Source organism: Diuraphis noxia, unplaced genomic scaffold, assembly GCF_037042655.1.
Source record: "Diuraphis noxia isolate RWA-SAM2 unplaced genomic scaffold, SU_Dnox_SAM2 contig0004, whole genome shotgun sequence".
Taxonomy (NCBI): domain Eukaryota; kingdom Metazoa; phylum Arthropoda; class Insecta; order Hemiptera; family Aphididae; genus Diuraphis; species Diuraphis noxia.
In genome coordinates, this window is record NW_028301714.1 from 29765249 (window position 1) to 29787215 (window position 21967).

Consider the following 21967-nt stretch of genomic DNA (forward strand, 5'->3'; position numbering starts at 1 on the left):
ATAGGTATTTGAAATTTTCGATTTTTATCGATTTAATTTGATTATTAGTTTTTTTTAAATTAATATCGATAAAAATGTATTTGTTAGGCAGAAAAGCTTGACAATTTAATACAAGGCTCTTAACATATTATTACAATAGCAGTTGAAACATAAAAGAAATTCAGTCACAATTTTTTTTTATAAGCATTCAAAGTTTGAATTTTGACAAAATACATAAAAATCACAAAACTTCACAAAATATTTTAAGCTAGAAATTCATAAAAAATTTTCTTCTTAAATCTAAGATTTGAAAATGTATACAATATTCCTTAAAAGTTTTTCAATCTTTATCTCAAATGAAAAGTCCACCGGAAATTCAAATTAAATTTTTATGAGCATGTGAAATTTAAATTTTTAGAACATTGGATTTTCATTTTTAGCGATTTTTTTATTTTGGTGTAACTCTAAAACAGATATGACCGCAGATACTTGAAATTTTTACTGAATGTTTATATAGGCATTGTTTTGAGCTGTTTATTGACATTTTAATTTTTCAACTTTTTTAGTTTTTTTTTCTATAAATATCGATAAAAATTTATGTGTTCGGTAGAAACGGTTGAAAATTTTTTTTATAAGTATTTAAAGTTCAAACTTGACTAAATACGTCAAAATTACGGCAATGTTCAAATTATCTTAGATAGAAATTCATAAAAGTTTTTCTTTTTAATTCTAAGATTTGAAAATTTAATACAAAGCTCCTAACATATTTTTACAATAGCAGTTGAAACATAAAAGAAATGCTTAGTCACAATTTTTTTTTACAAGCATTCAAAGTTTGAATTTTAGACAACATACGTAAAAATCACGAAAATTCATAAATTATTTTATGCTAGAAATTCATTAAAAATTTTCCTTTTATATCTTAGAATTTAAAATTTTATATAAGGCTCCTAATATTTTTACAATAGCAGGTGAAAAATAAAAGAAATATATTAGCACAATTTTTTTTTTTTACAAGCATTCAAAGTTTGAATTTTAGACAACATACGTAAAAATCACGAAAATTCATAAATTATTTTATGCTAGAAATTCATAAAAAAATTTCTTTTTAAATCTAAGATTTGAAAATTTTTAATAATCTATAATATATATTCTAGACAGATAAACCGTCTTAGTTCAGAATCGTTTTTCGTATACAATGATATAATATCATTGGATTCAAATTTAATTCCACCCATTACAGTAACCCACTTGTAACCTACTGTACAGCAGAGCGACATCCACGACTTACCCGCCTTTTTTTGTATCATTTTTATCTCTTCAGAGTTAATATATTTTTTTTTTAAATTCAGATGTGTAATTTTTTGAAGGAATGTTTTATTTGAAATGAAATAAAATTATATACAAAAATCTAAAAAAAAATACCACTTATATTTATATTTATTAAAATTTTAAGCTTTTTATGATTAATAATAACGATCAATTTGTATATTTTTGCAGCGTGAATGATTTTTGTACGGTATTTCGTTTAAGTGGATGTTAGCATTGGCGTAATCTGACGATACAAAGAGGAGAATGGTTGCCTCCAGATATTTTAAAGAGGAGAAATTATATTTTACACCACTTTGTAAGCTCTAATCTATTTTCACATTTTTTTTTAAGCATTAACGAGCTTGATATTATTTTCTGTGCGTGTTGTTTGTAATTACTAATTATTAATAACAAATAAGTTATTATGAGATTTATAATTTGTATAGGTAAACTATAAGTTGTGGTTTTTAAAATATGGACAAGTCTAACTTGATTAATTATCATCACAATACTTTATGGACTTCTATAGTATAGTGTTTACATGTATAGATTTATTATTAATAAAGTATTTACTGTTTTTTATTTTATTGAGTTTCAACTTGACCATTTAATGAGTTTATTTGTTTATTATTTAGTAAATAATATATCCACTACATACCGTTTTAAAGGCTCGAACATTCCAAAGCTTTGGTGAAAAATATCATCGCTGAATCCTCGGGACGTAATTCCTTGCGGATAATAGTTCCTTTTAAATTTAATTGACGGCCACTGAAAATCCGGCTGTAGTCCATCGAAGACATATTCATGAAATCCTCTGGCATCCATTTCTGTAAGATATATTGTCAAAAATATTTTAACAGAACTTTGAGAATCGTAAATTTAGGTAATGTGTTAAATAAATACTTGGGTAGTAACATTTAATATTATTATATACGAATAATTTCAATAAGTTCAGTTAACTGTATCCATTTCGTTTAAATTATTATCAATGGGAATTATTGTTAGATAACTACTATTAAACCAATGGACTAATATAAATATAACAACAATTATTTTTATAAATGAGAATGCGTCAAAATTTAAAACGAGCTTAGTCATTTTCTCAGGAAATCGTTAAAATATATATATTTTTTTTGGTTTTCTGTGATAAAATAGTTGTACTTTATTAGATTTGAGAAAAAATATCTACATTTAACTGAGAGAAAAAGTAAATGTATAGAAAATATACCTTTATAAGAAAAAACTCATTTAAAGCTTTCCTTTAAGATAGCAGTTGAATAAAATGTATTTAAAGAATTTAAATCAATTATTATATTCCTAAAAAGATAAGCTAATTATTTCTATATTCTTTATAAAATGTAGAACAAAATAAGTCGAAATCCATATAAAATATTTAAAAGTTCTCTAAAAGTTTCATATATTTTTTATATTGTCATTCATTTTTTAAATATTATTTGAGCGATAATTTAAATATCGAATGTCAACTTTTATTAAACTGTCAAAATGCCAAAGTGTAAATAGTAAATCTATAATAATATTTGAAATAAACTTTCAAGTTAATTGATTATTTTTTAATGTTTTAAGTCTTGATAAAATAAATATATACATGCATATTATAATATGTTAAATAATATAATAAATAATGTGTATTATTATTATAAGCTATATTATTTATAAATTGTTATCGAGACAGTATTTAGTCTAGGTACTATAAAATTAATTTTATGTCTTGTTTTTGATGTAAAATGTCATGAGATTTATCATTTTTAATTCGTATGACAGAGCTAGACAGGATCAAAAATTGGGTGTTGAGATCTTATTTAAGTTCACTTGTTTATAGACTATTACTTTTTGTATTTACGAAGAAATTGTAAAACATTTAGATTGCCTACTTAGTATGAAGGTGGTTGACGTCTTTTTTTGTATGTGTCATAAAATTATAAATAATTTACTATTAAACATATTATTAAATACCAGGGAATACGGAAGTAACGAAATGTTTATTTCCTCCTCCTTTGACCATATAGGTTTTCAACATGTTGTCAATTTGATAACGACCAACGTCATCGGATTTCGTGTCCTCCCAGTAACGTTGACTCCTGGTGGAATCCAAAATGGCGGAGACCGTGGCCAAAGACCAGGCCATTAGAAGCACTGCGTTCCAATACATTTGGTCTCTATAAGTATAAACATAAATAAATTTGTAATTTATAATATGCATATGCCTTAGAATATAATGTATCAAAAGTTATAAGTTAAAAACACCTATTTTGGCATTAACTTAAATTTTCAATTGTTTGCTAGGTTTTTAGAATTTGCTAAATTTCTATCTAAATTACCTATATAATATAATCTTATGTGTGTGTTACATAAAAATATAAAAACATATCGTGTAGGTAGGATGTAGATCTTGGTGTCATAGTAGCTATGTATTCCATAATATTTTATAGTCAAACTATCTAAATGAAAAAAAAAGTCAATATTGGAATTATTATCGTTGTGTACAATTAGAAAAGCTTAATGAAAAATATCGTTTGTTTGATGATAAACTATGGTGAGTTATTCATACAAATACGACCTTTCAGTGATATAGACAAAAACATTAAATGTAGACAGCCTGCAGTCGCCTTTTTATGTTATTACAGTATAAGTGCTATCTAATATCAATGGTGGAATCGTGTAGTTGCTACACACAGCTGATAATATGGTGTATAACAGCTATACTGCAGTTTCGGTATGTTTTAATTACATGTTATGAAAGCGCAAGTATCACTGTACAGTCATAAAATAAACCCTGTATTTCACCATAAGCTTAATGGAATTTATACCCATAAAATATATTACAATATATATCGTGTCAAAATCCAAAGTATAAACAATCATTTTGATAGATGTTTAAATACAAAATATTTTTTTTAATCGAGCAATGGGAAAACTTAATTTTTTTTGTACTGGTTAACCCATTTATACTGTGCGTCCATGCCAGATTTTTTTTAGATTTTAAAAATAAATATTCAAGTTTTTGGAACCTGGTAAAGTTCAAAATCATTTCTCTAATTTTTCTAAATTATTATGTTTTATGACATAATGATTTAAGTTTTTAAAGTAAGTCAATAATTGTTACAATCAATATCCAAAATATATAGCTTAAGATATGCACTCAGTTTAAAATATTTTTTGGAATTATGACAATTAATATTTTTTAATTTAAAATATGTATACTTTGAATGTATTAACAGTTTAATACTCATAGCTAAATAAAATAAATATCGAAAACACAAATTTTGTGAGACTAATATTTGAATGAAAGTGGACAAGTAGCATAAATACTTATTGTTATTTGATATAAGCATGATTGTCCTATTGAAAACAAATTTTTGAAAACTGACGCAGATTCTTGGAGTCGATCTAATCTTAGTGTTTGTATTTTTTTATTTTATGTTTGATCTCATAATTAATTTACAGAAATAGAAAAAAAAACTAGTCATTGTCTAAGACCTAAGTGTACTAATTAATATTATATAAGTCAATGATATTTTATTGATACCTACTATTTAAATGTAAATTTCAGAGGACATTTATTTTCAAAATACCATATTTGATTTGCTATTGAGAATTTTAAATGTTTTGAATTTTTTTAAGACAATATATGAATGTTAAAGTTAATTGAAGATATACAATACAAAAATAATTAATGAATTGAAATTGAATGGAACATAGAAGATAATTATTCTGTATAATATTATATCATCCTTACTATCATGGATTCTTTCAGATATTGTTCTCCCGAAAGTTCGACTAATACTATTACACATACACCACAAGTATAATAATAACATATACGTTTCCGTATAATAATATATTATGTAAAACTGTTTAAATCATATTCGTTTTTGTTTGATAATATTATAATAATACCTTAAACTATATAATATTATGTTCATTTAGGGATATGTGCTTATTACATATAAAGAGTATGCCACGAGAAATACTGAATAATAATTGGTTTCTTGTTCATAATATTGTTACAGTTTCGTGATTGTAAATTAAAATAGTATTTAACTAATTAATATATGTACCACTTTATTAAATTACTGTTATGTAATATACTATTTTCAAGTATGAGTGGAAGGGTTGGCAATAAATATGGAAGTAAGTACTTACAGAATATAAAGAATTTTTGAAAATATAATTCTCATTTGATTGAAAAATCTTTGTTATGCAAACTTAATATACAATAAGTTTCAGCGCGACGTGACGTAATGGTCATTGGCTTTATTAATAATAGGTACTTTTATTCGTTGTATAATATTATATACCAAATCGTGTAATAATACTATTGCGTTTGTATGCATTTCAAAATGTTGAATATTTTTTTAATATATCGCGAAAATAAAATTTTCCTCGCAAATATTTTTCGAATGCATACATATATTAAATTATTATTATAATTATAGCGTACGTGAACGTCGTTACGTCATAATATATATATATATATATTATATTGAATATTTGTATATTATAAGTGTATAAATATAGGTATGTGTTGGGATTTTAGGATTATACGTGGTATCTTCGAAGTCATGCCAAGCCGTGACTGTAATTTTTGACAGCGAATAAAACTTTTTGTTTGTACAATACACATAGGTATAGATACTTTGAATTCATCAGATGACGACACCGACAGTAACATGGATGCGAATGGGTACTAACCTACGTGTTTGGTAAAAAATTAATCTTTTAAAACCCGTGTTTTTAGATTTAACCGTCACGGGTCTTATGAATATATTATTTTTTTTACGTTCTATTTCATTATTGAAGCCAGACAACGTCTAACAGTTGAAGCACGTAATACAAAATATACTATGTAATCGTACATAGGTGAATATCACATAGCTGTCGTCTATAGTAAAACGACTGTGATGAGTACCTACAAATACTATGAACACCTAATTTTAGTTTTAATTTCAAGAGTTATAAAATAGTTTTATGTATGTTAATATCATAACTTACTGTTGTATTAGCTGTTATGTCTTATAAATTATTATTTAACTTATTAAATAAATGAAAAGTTCAGACGTTTGGATATCTTTTGAACATAATTTATATAATGAAGCGTGTTGTTTTATTAATTATTTAACTTGAAAATGGTTATTTCGGATATTTTTAAAATTCATTTGAAATAAAACATACTTAGATCTTTTGAAGTACCTAGTTAAATTTTATTTGTGATAAAATGTAATGCTTAATTTGTTGTATTTAAGTTTCGGAAGAATATTGATCGAAACCAAAGAGAGTGTTTTCCTTTAAGCTATCACCATCTAAAAATTACTAGAATCTATATGGCAATGAAATCAATATGTAACTTCACCTCAAAACCCAAAACTATTATTTAAAAGTAAATCACAAAAAAAAAAAAAAAAATGATTACAAGTTTGATTTAGGTGGGTATTATATATATACAGGTACTCAATCAATTTCAACTAAAGTTATTTTATGTGCACTCCACTGCACACAGGGCTTTTCATAGCAATTTTTACAGTTAATTAAGTAATTTGTTCTATATACATAGTTATCGTCACTTATCTGATGACATGTCAATGCTTACGAAAAACGAATAGCCATTAGTATCCTATAATTATTATCTATGTTAGGTTAGTATACTATTTGTATTTGTGTAGGGACGCGTTATCTTATAGGTAACTGGAGTTAAAAATATCCTGGCGTTAACTCTGAAAAATTATTTAAAACTTTTCTACTGTAACAAAAAGTGTTATTGATTATTCATACATATATTTTACAACTGTTATAACTAAGTTCAAAAAGACCAAGTATAATAATGTATGTAATATTGATTTTTTTCATATAATGCTAAGACACAAATTAGCTGGTAGATGTTTATCATTCAGATTTAAGAATATATTATAATTTATATTTTTGATACTCTTTCGCTTAAATTATTATGTATGTTGATGTATCAATGGTCATTAGTCAAATCTTATAATTTATGATTTTAATAATTTCCCTATATTTGTAGAAGCCAATTAAATATTATAATTATTGTTATGAAAACAGTGAACCTGATTGTAAATGATACATCAACAACCAACACCTTTTGATCCTAAATTATTCAAATCGTATTAAGTTCCAATAAGATAATTTAGTAGATTGTCCTATAATGTAAATTTTTATCAAGAGTAAATTTAAAATTTTGTAAAAACGACTAGGTATGTAGTACAATGTTATTTCAATATTGTTTTTCTTTATACTCTGGAATACAATGCGTAAAAAAATATAATAGGTCCCATTTATAAAGTAAATCCAGAAAGGTGAACGTCATACATATTTATATTATTCATGAAGTCATATGTGTTTTACTATACTTACGTTATTTTATTATGATAAAAATATATTTTTAAAATACAACGCGATGAGCCTTATAAGACGTAAAATACATTAAAAAAAAAAATACTCATAACTTTGTAAACTGTATTTATATGTCACGATTAAAACAAATAAGGGTAGTAAAGTAAAAATTATTTTTTTAACTCTTTAGAATTTAGATTATTACTACTTACTATAACGTTATTAGATGAAAAAAACAATTGTAGACGCATTATTGTGTTTATAATTTTTGAAAACGTTGATGTTTTAATATTCGTAAAAATAATAATTTTAATTATAAGAAGTTGAATGAACATCAAATATATAGCTTTTGTATAATATATTATAAAATAATGTATATGAGTATAGGTAATAATAAGTTCACAATTTCAGTTGGTAAAATTGTATTTTAAATTATGTTTACTTTTGGCAATATATTGAATATTCAATGTTTATATTGAGAACTGGATTTTATAAAAAAAAACTATATTAAGATACGTTTACAAATGCATACTTAAATATATACATTTGAATTGTGAAATATGTATTATATATGTTACAGCTTATCCATTTACGTAAAATGGATCGAAAGCTTATTTTCATATTGTATTGTTGTAATAAAATTACAATTTTCAGTTTATTCAGATAAAAATAATACGTCAAATAATCCCTAAATAACAATACACACACAGCATATGTTATATATTATTCGACAATACGTTCTGAAATAAATAATAATAAGTATAAGTAGGCGACGGGCGTAAAAAAAATATACCATACTATTAGGTGCTATAATGATTTGTATACTTACACTTTAAAGAAAAGTATTTAAACGATAATAAGGACATGTCTTTTTTTTTTGTCTGATAGAAAAGCTTGTTGGAAAAAATAATAGTAAGTACTCAGTCGTATACAATAATACTGACATTAAATAACATCGAGTGTAAAACATACATTATTCCTTTTCTGACCCTTTGAATGTGTTTTTTAGACATTTGCACTACTTTATAAATTCACAGAAAACAATCATTAGCGAGCCGATCATCAACTGTTTAAACCGTGAATTACCTGTGGAGTGTATTTAGCGCTTTCAAATTGAATTAATTGAACGTTAATTATTTTAAAACATAAGAATAATACCAATATTTGCAAATAAAACCGCACAGAAACTTAAAACTTTAATAGCATTCCAGTGTGATAACATTTGATTGACATCGTTCATAACTGTATCACGCATCTATGTATATAAGTAGTTTAAATTGATATTATTTGAACCGATTTATTTACCTTAGCTACATACTTATAGTTATATGCATAGATATTGTAAAATTATACTAAATTAATATTCTGTGTTTGGCTCATGTATCAAATACTAATTACGGACAACATTAAAATATTTTAATCACGAAAAGTACAAAATCTGAATTTTAATAAGAGTCTATGTATAATATGTATGAAATGTAAATGAATTCGAGGTAGAAAAAAATCTGTTTGGAAAAGGGTCAACCTCAAACGATAGTAGTGTGACATATGATGCATATATTATTATTATAATCATTTAAGCCCATCATAGATATATAATAACGGTGAAACGGTTAAGCCATGCTCTTATATATTATTATATTGTAAACACTAAACACGACACACAACAGAAAGAACAGCTTAATCGGATTTTTTTGCCGACATTTGGATTTGACGTCGAAGGGACATGCTGAGAAAAAAGTGTATAGTCACGTGTTACTCGCAGATATATACGCGACAGTTTAATCGCGTGTACCTATAAGATATTGATGACTTTAAAATTTTCTTGAAATTATTTTTACATTTTTTCCACCCCAAAAGTTCGGATATCCATTAACGGCATATTTCAGAGTAGGTACCTATATGATAGTTTATATATACAAAAGAACGATAAATGTCTTGTAATGTATTTATAATATTATTATTTATATGGTCTAAGATAACGTATACGATGTCGGCAAAAACGCTAACTAACAATAACGCACAAGTATAAAAAATAATTTAATAATCCCAAAAAAAATATAATATTATGTGCGTATGAAATATTAAAATATAATAAATATCTGGGAAATCACTACACGTACTATATAGTACGACGAAATAATAAAATATGCATCCCAGTTCAAAGTGATCTTGATCTTCTTTAATAACATCTCGTAAAACGTAATTGCATTTCCGGTGAAGATGAAATTTTTTCATTCCTTCATTTCACTTTTTTTTTTCTTATGGTTCAGAGTACAAAGGAGTCGACGACGTTATTTCAGAATATCTGTAATTTATTTAGCTGCGATAATTTATTGTTTTTCGTGGAGTGGTTGAGTGCCCGTGATGATATTTTATCATTCACGAGAAAATCACGCCGACGAGTGGACCGACTGCAGATCGAGTACCCTGCAGGTATTAAATGTCAAACGACCAAAGACAGTAAGTATCCGCGTCTCGTTCACTATATATAACAGGTAATACAATAGAATAATATATCCTATGATATTGGTGACGGATCACCTTCGTAATTAATATTGTGCGTCATTCGTTTTATGTAGCGTGGCGTGAGGTATATGTCTGGAACGTCTACTCGCGTTAAGTTCCCTTAAAACCCGCTAACTGTTTGATATTATGTCGAATTCAAAATAAATAGGTAACTAATCAACAGAAGTTAGAGAAATAAATCCACATATTATAATATTATGTTAAAAATTGTAATGAAACACCATTACTGCACGACTTAATAATAATTGTTGTTGTGTTTACTTAGTAGGTATAGGTACTGTTAAAAGTGGCGATAGTTTAAAATAAAGATTTTTTATATACACTGATATTATGTGGCTGTATATAACTATATATACGTTTCTATTATAAAGTTTATACATATTTAGTATTTTATTTATCAGAATTCATAATATAATGCCAGTTAATTATTTATGATATTTACCTATAACTTTTTCTTAGCACTGTGGCTTATCATTTTTTAAATCGTTTCAAAAATAACGGATATCTAAAAAATAATTTTTCTATACCTAGTTATATTTCGGTACTATTAAAATATATTAATACAAATTATCTTAAACGTATCATTAAGTGAACATTAATATCAAATTGCGCATGCAAGTTTCTTGTAGGAATTATGTTATAATTTATAATTGAATAGAATGATAATTATTATAACTGAATGTAGCATCTAATTATGCTACTAGCGAATACTGAACTACCTAGGTATATTAAGTTTGATCAATTCCATTAAAATTATGTGATATACAATAATATAATGAGCTTTACTCCAATCACTATTCACTTTAAATTAACAGACTTAAATCGTAGATTTTGAGAACTTCAGTGGATTCTGTGAAAAGTACATTGTGATGCTTAAATGTATTTAATAAATATGAGATTCTGTATATGTTCTCCAGGCTACTTTAGAAACTTTAAATTTTAATATAGATGATTACGTAATAAACTAGACTTCTATACACAGAGCTCGAGAATCATACCGTTGCGAGCGTGGTGAACTAATAAAATTACAAACCAACCAAAAACCCAACTAAACGATTGATTATTCAACCAAACCAAATAGATAATACATTTTTAGGTAAGTAAAACATCTAGTTTATTTAATAGATTTAAAAAAAATTAAAAATTAATATAAAACAATAAACAATCAATTTACCATCTTTTCAGAAAAAAAATATTGATGAATTTCTATCAGAAAGTAGCTTGAAATTATTTTCTCGATTCAAAATTAATGATGGCTTCTTATAAAACTATCCTAAATCTTGGGAAGGTCAAATTTTAACTTCAAGTCGTCACGGGTTAACTTTATTTGATTGACCTAAAAATGTTTGCAGTTCATTTTTATATGTATACACACCGATTTAGGGGGTTAGACCAAAAAAATATCATTATTTTTTTTTCTCATATGGCTAAGGAACACCCTAGTATTTATATATCTTTAGTACAGTAAAACCTAGTAACCATCTATAAATATAATCTAAAAACCTATCATATCGGTTTATATTTGTAATTATTTTCAGAAAAATGATACAAAAACCTTGTATATGATCCAAAAAAATGTCAACAGAAAAACATTATTGTGAAATGAACAAGTATAATATATCCCATTTCAGTTGAGCTCTAAAATGAAAAATGTGTACCTATGTACATATAACCTATAAATGATTGTTATTCCAATTTTTTTCAAAATAATACACAATTGTGATTTATATAAAATATTTAACAGACCTAATTCCTACGGATAACCCAATATATCATATAAAAATTAAAAAACGATTTAGAAAAACATGAAATGCGTTTTTTTCTGTTCAATGCAAATTTTTTTATTTTAGTTAATCTATAGATTATCTGGTTGACCAAAGAATATCCACGGATTTATTAATACAGACGGTAATACAGACATTTAGTTCGTTTTTTCAATATCTATACCTAATCGTTTTGATTGGAAAGTTGCCGAACAATTTCAATTCCAAAACTATTCCGTATAATTGTTTAGTTTTTTTTGCCCGGTAACAGAATTGATAGTATTATTTTTCGAAAGAACATAAGTACCTATAATATCAGTTTAAACGAAAAATTCAATTAATAAAATCAACTTTTTGTGAAAAAAATATATTATGACTTCCATAAAAACACTCAATGTGTACCATACGTAACGCAATCTAGAAGATTTCGACACAATATGGTATTTTCTTCTTAAAAGTTTGGCGTAGTATTACAGCCCTTGTACGTGCTGGATTGAGGTATTATAGTAGGTAACGCGAGAGTTGGATTTTTGTGTTCAAGATGACGTAAATTATAGTGACTAAAATGGAAAAGACAACATAATCACGACTGATCTGAACGTAAATAGCTGTCGGTACACGCATTGACACGCAGAGTCATCTACAATACCTTAAGTTTTGAAAACCATACTGATGATAAAATATCATCATTTTTTTCGAATTTTATATTTATTGGAAATTCAAGAAAAGACAACTTCCATGTAGTATTGCTAAATCAAACAGAAATTTGAAAAATTTTCAATTGAAAGTATATAAAATCTACCCATTAAAAAAATTATGTGCTTTAAAAGTAGAATACGCATTATAATTTACATATAGATTATATATTGGTTAATGATTATTGATGTTTTGCGATTGTATTTTAGCTCAAAAAATATAATTTTATATAAGACAGATTTTCGGAGTAAAGATAAAGAAACTTTCTTTAGTCTCAACCAAAAAGAAAGTATACTTTATTTCTGTATAATGTGGGTTAAGTAAGAGTTTCGTTTAGCAAGCAGAGTATAGATAAAAGTTTTAGATGACTTATCCGTTAATAAATTTAACCATTTATATTTAAAACAATTAGAAAATTAATAACCACAATATTTTATGATAAATAGATTTTCACAAATTCGTTAACTTCTATATAGCGATTTAAGATTTGGTTATTTATAAAAGTTTTGTAACATCTTGAACAATAAAAAATAAAACATTTGTTATGAATAACATGTATTTTGTAGTACCTATCTATGTAATTGAAAATTCAAATTTGATTTTTATGTAGTTAAGTTCCTTCCTATTACTACAGTTACATAATTGTTAGATAAACGCACATTGAATTTCCTGCTCTTTTTCGATTTATTTGTATTTCATAACGAAGTTCCACGGATAAGGTCTAACGCCGTGTCCTACGTGAATCTGGCGAGTGAGGCGAGTGCGAACGAATTCTATCCTGACGATGCTGTTCCGCCACAGTGTGGTGCGTCCGATGCGGCGAAATACAAGCTGTTTTGTTTTTCGCCGCACTCGCCGCACTCACGTAGGACACGACGTTAGTCTCATTGTCATATATTAAATTCATATGTGCTGTGTTCGTTTTATACGCACAGTTCATATATTATTATGTGCGATGTATGCGCGATACACGATAAGCAACAAAAGTGTTACCTAAAATTGTATAAATTTAATATTATGGCAACAGAATCGCCAGCGGACGGTTACAGTGTTTTTTAGAGTAACGTATTTGGGTATCTGACGAGTTCAATAAGTTGCGCATTCACTGTGGCGGCGAGGGCCACCGAGGGAAACGTGACATTTTACGAACAATATCAAATTATAATATTATATTAAATGTATGTATGTATGTATGCATATATAGTTATTATTCAAATTCAATACTGCATGTGTATCGACTAGGTACAACTGACTCGTCGAAAGTATACGATATTGAAACAATCGATTCAGTATATACACAGCAAATATTATACGTACCTACGATTCCGCATCGTTGCAGTGCTGCTCAACATAATATTTTATATTGTGTTTGTTTTTGTACAGCAAATAATGATGTTTGGAGTAGAATATAATCGAATGCAGCGAAAACCAAATAAAGAAGTCGACGTACGACTTATGTGTTGTAGCCGTGAGAGTGAACTTTATTTCAATGCATCCACTCGACCCCGTTGGGCTATTATATACATACAAATTGTTATTTTTTATACGCACACTTCGCCAAAATACATATTATTCTTTCTATATAACATAATTGATTACATCCGGTAGTATCGGAAATCGGTCAATTTATATTGATAAGGATAACAAAATAATATCTACGCATGTATGCGAATGTAGGTATCATCGGTGTCACCAAAATTAGTTTTAATTTTAATTTACATAATACTATTGTTATTATGCATGGTTTTCGTTAAACTCTGTCGTGTGGCGAATCAGGTGACAAACAATTTTATCCTTTGTTTCGACTTTTAGATATAAGCGTAAAAGTGTAAAACTGTTTAATTGAAAATGAAAAAAAAAAAAAATGTAAAGCCCTTCGAAGTTGAAAAAAATAAAAACTAAAACCGTATAATGACCGGTTAAGAAGATAATATATTGACTTGCGATAAGTAGAAAATCAGTCTCGACATTATACCTTTCACTCATTTAAATTTTATGGCCTTTCGTCTACTTGACGCTCTCGTTTCACATAGGTACAAGGTACGTGCAACAATAGTGGATTAAAAAAAAAAAAGCAACGTAATAATAATAGTGAAAAATGTTCAGATCGATTGAAAAATAAAAAATATTATACGTTACATCGAATTCAAGAGGTCTTTTGCTGACACCATTAATACGGTTGCGAAACGTACATAATATAAAATCACGGTATGTGCAATGAACAATATGTTTTAGGTACACTACTTTTAATAACTATAATATAATCCAGTCGGAGGCATAAATATATATGAACGACACATAATATTATATATTATATATGGAATAAAAACGCAATTAAAGGCTTACGGAAACACTCTTCCGGTGACGACCAGCTATGCAGACGTCGGAAAAAACGCTCTTTTCGACATAACACGACGATAATAAATTGTATCAGTAGCTCGAACAATAAAATCGAGTTATACGGCGTAGTGTCGGATAAATGAAGTAAGTATATTTAACGACTATTATTGATCCAAATATCCAAATCTGCGTCGAACATTTTATTGCCGACCAATTTCTCGGCGTCATAAGTTGGCGTAGTCCTTCCGACTATAGTCATGATTTTCACCAGGACAAAAAAAATAAAAAATATATTTTTGTTTCCATGTATAATGAAATACTTATATCATCATCGTAATTTTAAGTTTTAATAGAAGAGAGATGCATTTTGCCTAGCTCTTTTACAAATAATAAATGTTTTTTTTTTTAATTTACTACTCTCGGTCTACCCCTTTCTGTTTCAATTTTCCTAGTAAGGTAGTACTTGGTATTATCGCTTTTATTTTGACCATACAGTCAAATATTTAGTTTCTTGGGATTTCTGGGAGTGCTTCCCCCTTTCAGTCTCTTTACTGAAAAATATAATATCTAATATCTATATTACAGAAGTCAACAAAACTAAAAACTACGGGATAATTTTCTTAAGTGCAGGAAATTTACTAATAATTATAACATATCTACCGATATAACATATTTCTACAAATTTTTTTTTTCCGTAGGTTTTAGTAGGTCTAATAGCCTTTAAAAATTAAATAGAAAAGGTGCTGATTCCCACTAAGTTCTCCTCCCCACACTAATAACGCTATTGAAGATATGTAACAAATTAATGTTTACTAATTTATGATCCTTCATCCATATTTAACTTTGTATTTTATTAAATCCATATTTTTATTCTGTATAATCATTCTACATTTTTTAAATTATTTAGTAAATATTTCTTTATTTTGTCACATTAATTATATTTTAATTGGACGTTTCGATAATTTGTTGTTTAATTACCATTTTATGTTATGTCAGTGTTATATTTCAGTAATTATTCTACTTCAATGTTGTCACATGACACATAATTTAAACAAAATTTTAAAAACTAAGTTTTATCATGGTATTTTAACAATATGATACTTTAAAATTGATAAGAATCAGTTTAATAAGAAGCATATGTTTACTTTGTAATTACATATTTCTCAAAATTATTATCTCCTAAACAAATTGCAAAGTCGAAATAAAATACCTATGTTTATAAATAAGATTTTATAAATAAGATATATAAAACTTATCATTTTAGACCACTGTATTGATACTTTACGTTTATATTTCAATATAATATTTTTCACCATACCTACTTCCATCAAGAAAATAAAATTATACTTCAATTTAAAAAAACTGATCTTCTATCACTTCATTTCTAATTAAGAATTTAAACCAACGCATTAATAACAAAAGCGTGCATGACTATTTACTTGCGACCTATGGAATATTATTCAATATTTTTAAAAACTTAGAAAAACCTTCAGTATATTGAAATTGGTTGGTTTAAATTTGCGTCAAAATCTATTCATAATGAAAAATATGGCTCAATTGTTATTTTATATGAATTTCGAATAAAAGTTAAGATAAACCTACTTATGATGTATAACAAAAATTTATTTTTTTATATATGAAATTCGCTTATCTTACAAAAAATTAAAACGTAAGTATTTATTTCTGCAGGTTTATAATTATAATTATGTAATAATTATGTTATTATATGTCAGATATATCATAATATATATTACGTTGTTGAAATTCATAAATACACATTTTAAATTGCATCGAGTATCCGATATATTAAAATATAACGTTGTAATGTCATACTGGCTTATTGCAGTAATTCCATAAATTCTCCACAAGTCCTAACTTCCGATAGTATGTAATTTATAAACATCTGTTAAACAAATAGATAATAGCTACTAAATGTTTTGAACGTTTTCGTTATTTTCATTAACACAATACCATTAATACGCAACAATGTAAATGACTTAACAGTAACAGTACAATAATATATCATCGTTTTTAAAAAATCTTTTTGTTTTTTTTAAAATTATTATCTCGGAAGCAGCAAAACACAACACATGCATCATTGACTTCAAACGTTATTATAAGTGGAATGTTTACATATTTATAGCAAGTATCAATGGCCAATTTGTTTAAAACTTTTCAAACATTTGTAAAGATAAACATCACAAGCTACATAATATATCATTGCAAAAACTATTATATATATATAAATATATTTATTATAAGAATTCACAGTTGAGATTTTTTTTATTTATATCATTGTGTTATAAATTATAATTTAATAATATACTACTTCTAATATTACATTGAATTTCAACTTTCAAGTAAATAAAATTTAATATTTAATAATTTTATGTTATTATAATTTCTATAATATTAGACTAATTTTCTGAACTGATATAAAATACATGATAATAAATGTTATTATTTTTAAGAAAACGATAAAGTAACAATGAAAAGTTATACAAACAAAATCAAAATATTCCATATGATATTTAATAAGACCAGTAGTTACTAAATAAATTTAACATTTAAGCGATACACCTATACTTTAATAATCAGTTTTTATTGAAAATATATCAATCATAACAATATAATATATTAGGTATATTGAAAAGAAAAAGTTTATAATATGCATTATATTTATAAATGATATATTTTGTATCTACATTAAATACAATATATTATTATTCTGAAATATATATGTTATTTTTAAGGAACAGCCTTTGTAATTATTCGTACAACGAGTTTAAAGTGTTGTGAATTCAGTTTATTTTATTGTTAAATTATGATTGGTATAAATATAAGGTATAGTGTACTTTTTAAATTGTAATTGGTGGGTTATAAATTTGTATGATAATATAATTTAAGTATCTGAACTATATCGAATCATTATATACAATTATTTTGTATTAAGATGTTTTGTTTTTTTTTATTGGGGTTGAGGCTTCGACAACAAGTGCTATTAGCTTGTGGAACTGTGGGTTTTAGTACTCGTGGATGTTTTTTGGCAGAATTTCGAATGGGTATCCGTAGGTTTTTGTCATGCCCGGAGGGGGGGGCTATCTTTCCAGATAGCATGAACTGCCTGGAAAGCGATGCCGCCCATGACCGGTATTCGAACCGGCGACGGTGCGCATCGCAACCGACGCCTTAATCCACCCGGCCTTTAATTAATGATTCACGTTAAGTGATATTCTGCAGCTAACCACTTCTGTAAGTCTTAATTCGTGTGTCAAAATTTATTAGGTACGACAGAGGCTAATATTTAACGCGACGGCCAATTGAAAATTTGAGCTGTTAAAACATAAGAGAGACAATTAGGAACAACAATAATATACATAATATATTACACACCACGTATGTGCGTATACAACATGATCACAGTAATTTTTTCAAATTATCTAGCCGATTTGAAGTAGATACTAGATACACACACATTTTTATTAGATTTTATGAGACATACAATATAATATCTATGTTTCTAAACGTAATAATATTAAAAACCAGATCTTCATCTTAATCATAAAAAATCATAAGTTCGTCGGATTTTCTATTCTTTGATGTTAATTTTATCAAAATATCTAAAGAATTTAAATAATTTATTATTTGTCAATGATTTGATAACTTATTTGTGTTCATTTTTTCATTCTATAGAAAATCACAAAAGAACGTTTGAGAATTACGGGCATCTCGAGGTAATAATAATATTCAAAGTTGTAAGTAATATTGGTATTGAATTTATTTTCTATTTTTTTTTTTTGATTTGATCATTTTGAAGTACCTACATTTTCTTAAAAATTATTCTTAAAGTTTATTTCTATACATCAAATATCTAGTATAATGTATGTCTGAATTTAAAAGTACACTATTATTTAATTATTTAGTGAATAAATAATTATTTTAAGTAGCTATGTTCTTGTAAATAGTTTAAATTAACAATGTCCAAATCTAAATAAGTTAACTCTTAAAATAAATTTAATTTTACTTAAGTACCTACTAAATAGGTTTTTTAAAACACTAAAAAATTTGACGCACATTTGCGTAAAAATTCTAATATTATTTTTATTAAAGTAAAATCATTCTAAATTTATTTGGAGATCAAAAATTAAATTACGAAATTAGTTGAAAACTATGTGCCTATAAAATACAAAATAAGTAATCTGCTGAAAATCATAAAAACATTCTGTGAGATCCGTCAGTTTTTCCGGTAATACTAAAAAGTAAAATGTTCTCGACTATAAAATATAGGTCGTACTGCGTTTGTGTTTCATTCTATATGTAGGAATGATACAGAACTTTTAGAGAGTACTTTTTTCCAAAATTGTATTTGCTCCTAAAAATTAAGAAAAACAAATAAACGTCATCTTAAACCAATTGATTTCAAACCATAGTTTAAAGAAATGCCCATCTATAATGGATAACAGAACTTCAAACCCAACATCTGTGATCCTTAATAGTTTTTAAATATCTTTGGTAGATTTTTCACCGTTTATATAGTTCTGTGCAATTAGAATTACCGAATTTAGAGAAAATAAATAATTACGTTTAGATCGCAGTTGTATGTAAAAACCTCTAAAAAAAAAAAAAAAAAACGGTCTTCTTTATTCATAGGTACATCAGATATAACTGTATTTAGTATTTACCAATTTTACATAGCGTGAAAAATCAATTTGTAAACAAGGAATATTAAACATGTCCGTCAGATGAAAAATAAATTAGAGAGGAAAAATCCGTGATTTATGTCTTAACATTTTGAAGAAATGTAATTTATTTATAAGACAAAAGTTTTTGTATGATAAAAAAAAATATGTTCAAATAATACTGGTTTTTAGGAGTTCAAAACTAGACGTAACTTTTATCATGCACAAAATATCATCAATTTTGGTTCCACCTTATATACGTAGGTAATAATACTATATGAAAAAAGCTTAGATTAAAAAAAAAGCGGGAAAGTAAATATCGCTCTGCTGTACAGTAGGTTACTAGTGAGTTACTGTAATGAATGGAATTGAATTTGAATCCAATGATATAATTATATCATTGTATACGAGAAATGATTCTGCGTGGAGACGGTTTATCTGTCTAGGATATATTATAGATTCTTATTACATTTTATTAATTTATAAGGAAACTTGAATTAAATTTTCAAATCTTAGATTTAAATATAAACATTTTCATGAATTTCTATCTAAGATAATTTGAACATTACCATAATTTTCACGTATTTAGTAAAAATTTGAAATTTAAATGCTTATAAAAAAAATCGTGCCTATGTATTATTAATATTTTTCAACTGCTATTGTAACAATACTTTTGAAGTCTTGTATTAAATTTTCAAGCTTTTTGACCCAACCAATACATTTTTATCAATATTAATTTTAAAAAACTAATAATGATCAAAAATTGCATATAACTATAAATAGTTCAGCGTTAATATCGACATTTTTTTGAAAATTTCATAGCGGATAGAATATATTTATATAAAAATTCGGTAAAAATTTCATGTATCTATGGTCATTTTTTTCAAAGTTACATTAAAAACCAAAATCAATTTTGTCGAAAACCGATTGTGCATACAATTTTCCGTTTTCCCCTTAATTTTTAGTTTGTTCATCCCGATTATTTAGTAAAATGAGACCCGCTACTTTTGACCCCTTAAGTACCAACTAGATTCACTTTCTGATCTAACAAGGTATTGAAGTCGAAAATCGAAGCATTTTTACTGCCCCAAAACGTGATCACCGACACACACAAAAAAACACACATGCGTATGATGCATCATAGTAAAATCAATACATTCCTTGCTCCACTCAGAATCTATAATGTTAATATATTGAATTTAAATTCTATTATTATTTTATACTAAAGGCTTAAGAAATAATTTTTTTCTTAATACATTAATTTACTAATATGAAATATACCTATATTGAGTGATTTTAAAATTTTTAAATTTAATCGACTAACAAAAATGTAATTAAATATTATCAAATTTTTAATATAATTGCCCACGTGATTGTAATAGCGAACAACAGAATGATAGATTTTAAAAATTCACATTTACTAATACGGATAGATTAATAATAACATCAAATTAAATTACAATTTTACATACCTAATCTTTTGTAAATCTATTGTATTATCTATGATAATAATGATATGAGGCTATAGGAGAGTTATAACGTCCACCACTCGATAGGTATTATATTATAGCACAGGGAACCTGAGCTAACAAATATATTTTTTATACTACAAACTTTGAATTAGGTTAAAATATTAACGGTTGAGATTAAATATATTACTAAATATCAGTACAACTGTCCTCTGCGTTCATAGGACTACATCAACAGAATATGTAAAATAATGTTTGTATTTTAAAAATTTGACTATTTACTGTAAAAAGAAAAAAATTTTATAATTGATCAGCTTCTTTTCTGAGTGTCTAGATAGCTTATAGTGAGAAATCATTGATTCAATATTTCAATATTTAGATTCTGAGTAGAGCGAGAAATGTACTAATTGGTTTTATGGTGACGAGTTTTATATTTTCCGTCTGATTAAATTTTGTTTTTGGAACTGTAAAAATGATTAAACTTTCAACATTGAAAGTCATTTCTGTTAGAAAAGTTGAACTAGTTAATACCTTTTAAATAACAAATAGCAAATTCCTGTGATTTTTATGTTAAATTTTGGGTTTCCAAAAAAAGTTGTGTGGCTGTGTATTTTCAATAATTTTTAACTGCTATAAGATCAGATAACGAAAAAATTTGTGTTCGATTATCAAGGGTTTTTAATTTGAAAGTCGAAACAAATATTTTATACACAGAAATAAAAAAAATATTTTTATTTAAAATTTTCAAAACATTTATTGTTTTATGACTCTTATCTTTTGAGTAACAAAAAAATAAATGAAAATGATTTTCCCACCAGACGTCGAGAATTCAATA

The 21967-nt window shown here is 26.1% G+C and overlaps 1 protein-coding gene across 1 annotated transcript in view; it reads right to left on the bottom strand.

Annotated features, from left to right (window-relative positions):
• Positions 1-21967, bottom strand: part of LOC107163444 (uncharacterized) — a 39995-nt gene that overhangs the window by 6762 nt on the left and 11266 nt on the right. Inside the window, exons 2-3 of the mRNA XM_015510886.2 lie at positions 3265-3467; positions 1949-2117 (exon numbers count right to left, since the gene is read on the bottom strand). Of these exons, the coding sequence (XP_015366372.2) occupies positions 1949-2117; positions 3265-3467 (372 nt within the window). The remainder of the gene's footprint in view (positions 1-1948; positions 2118-3264; positions 3468-21967) is intronic.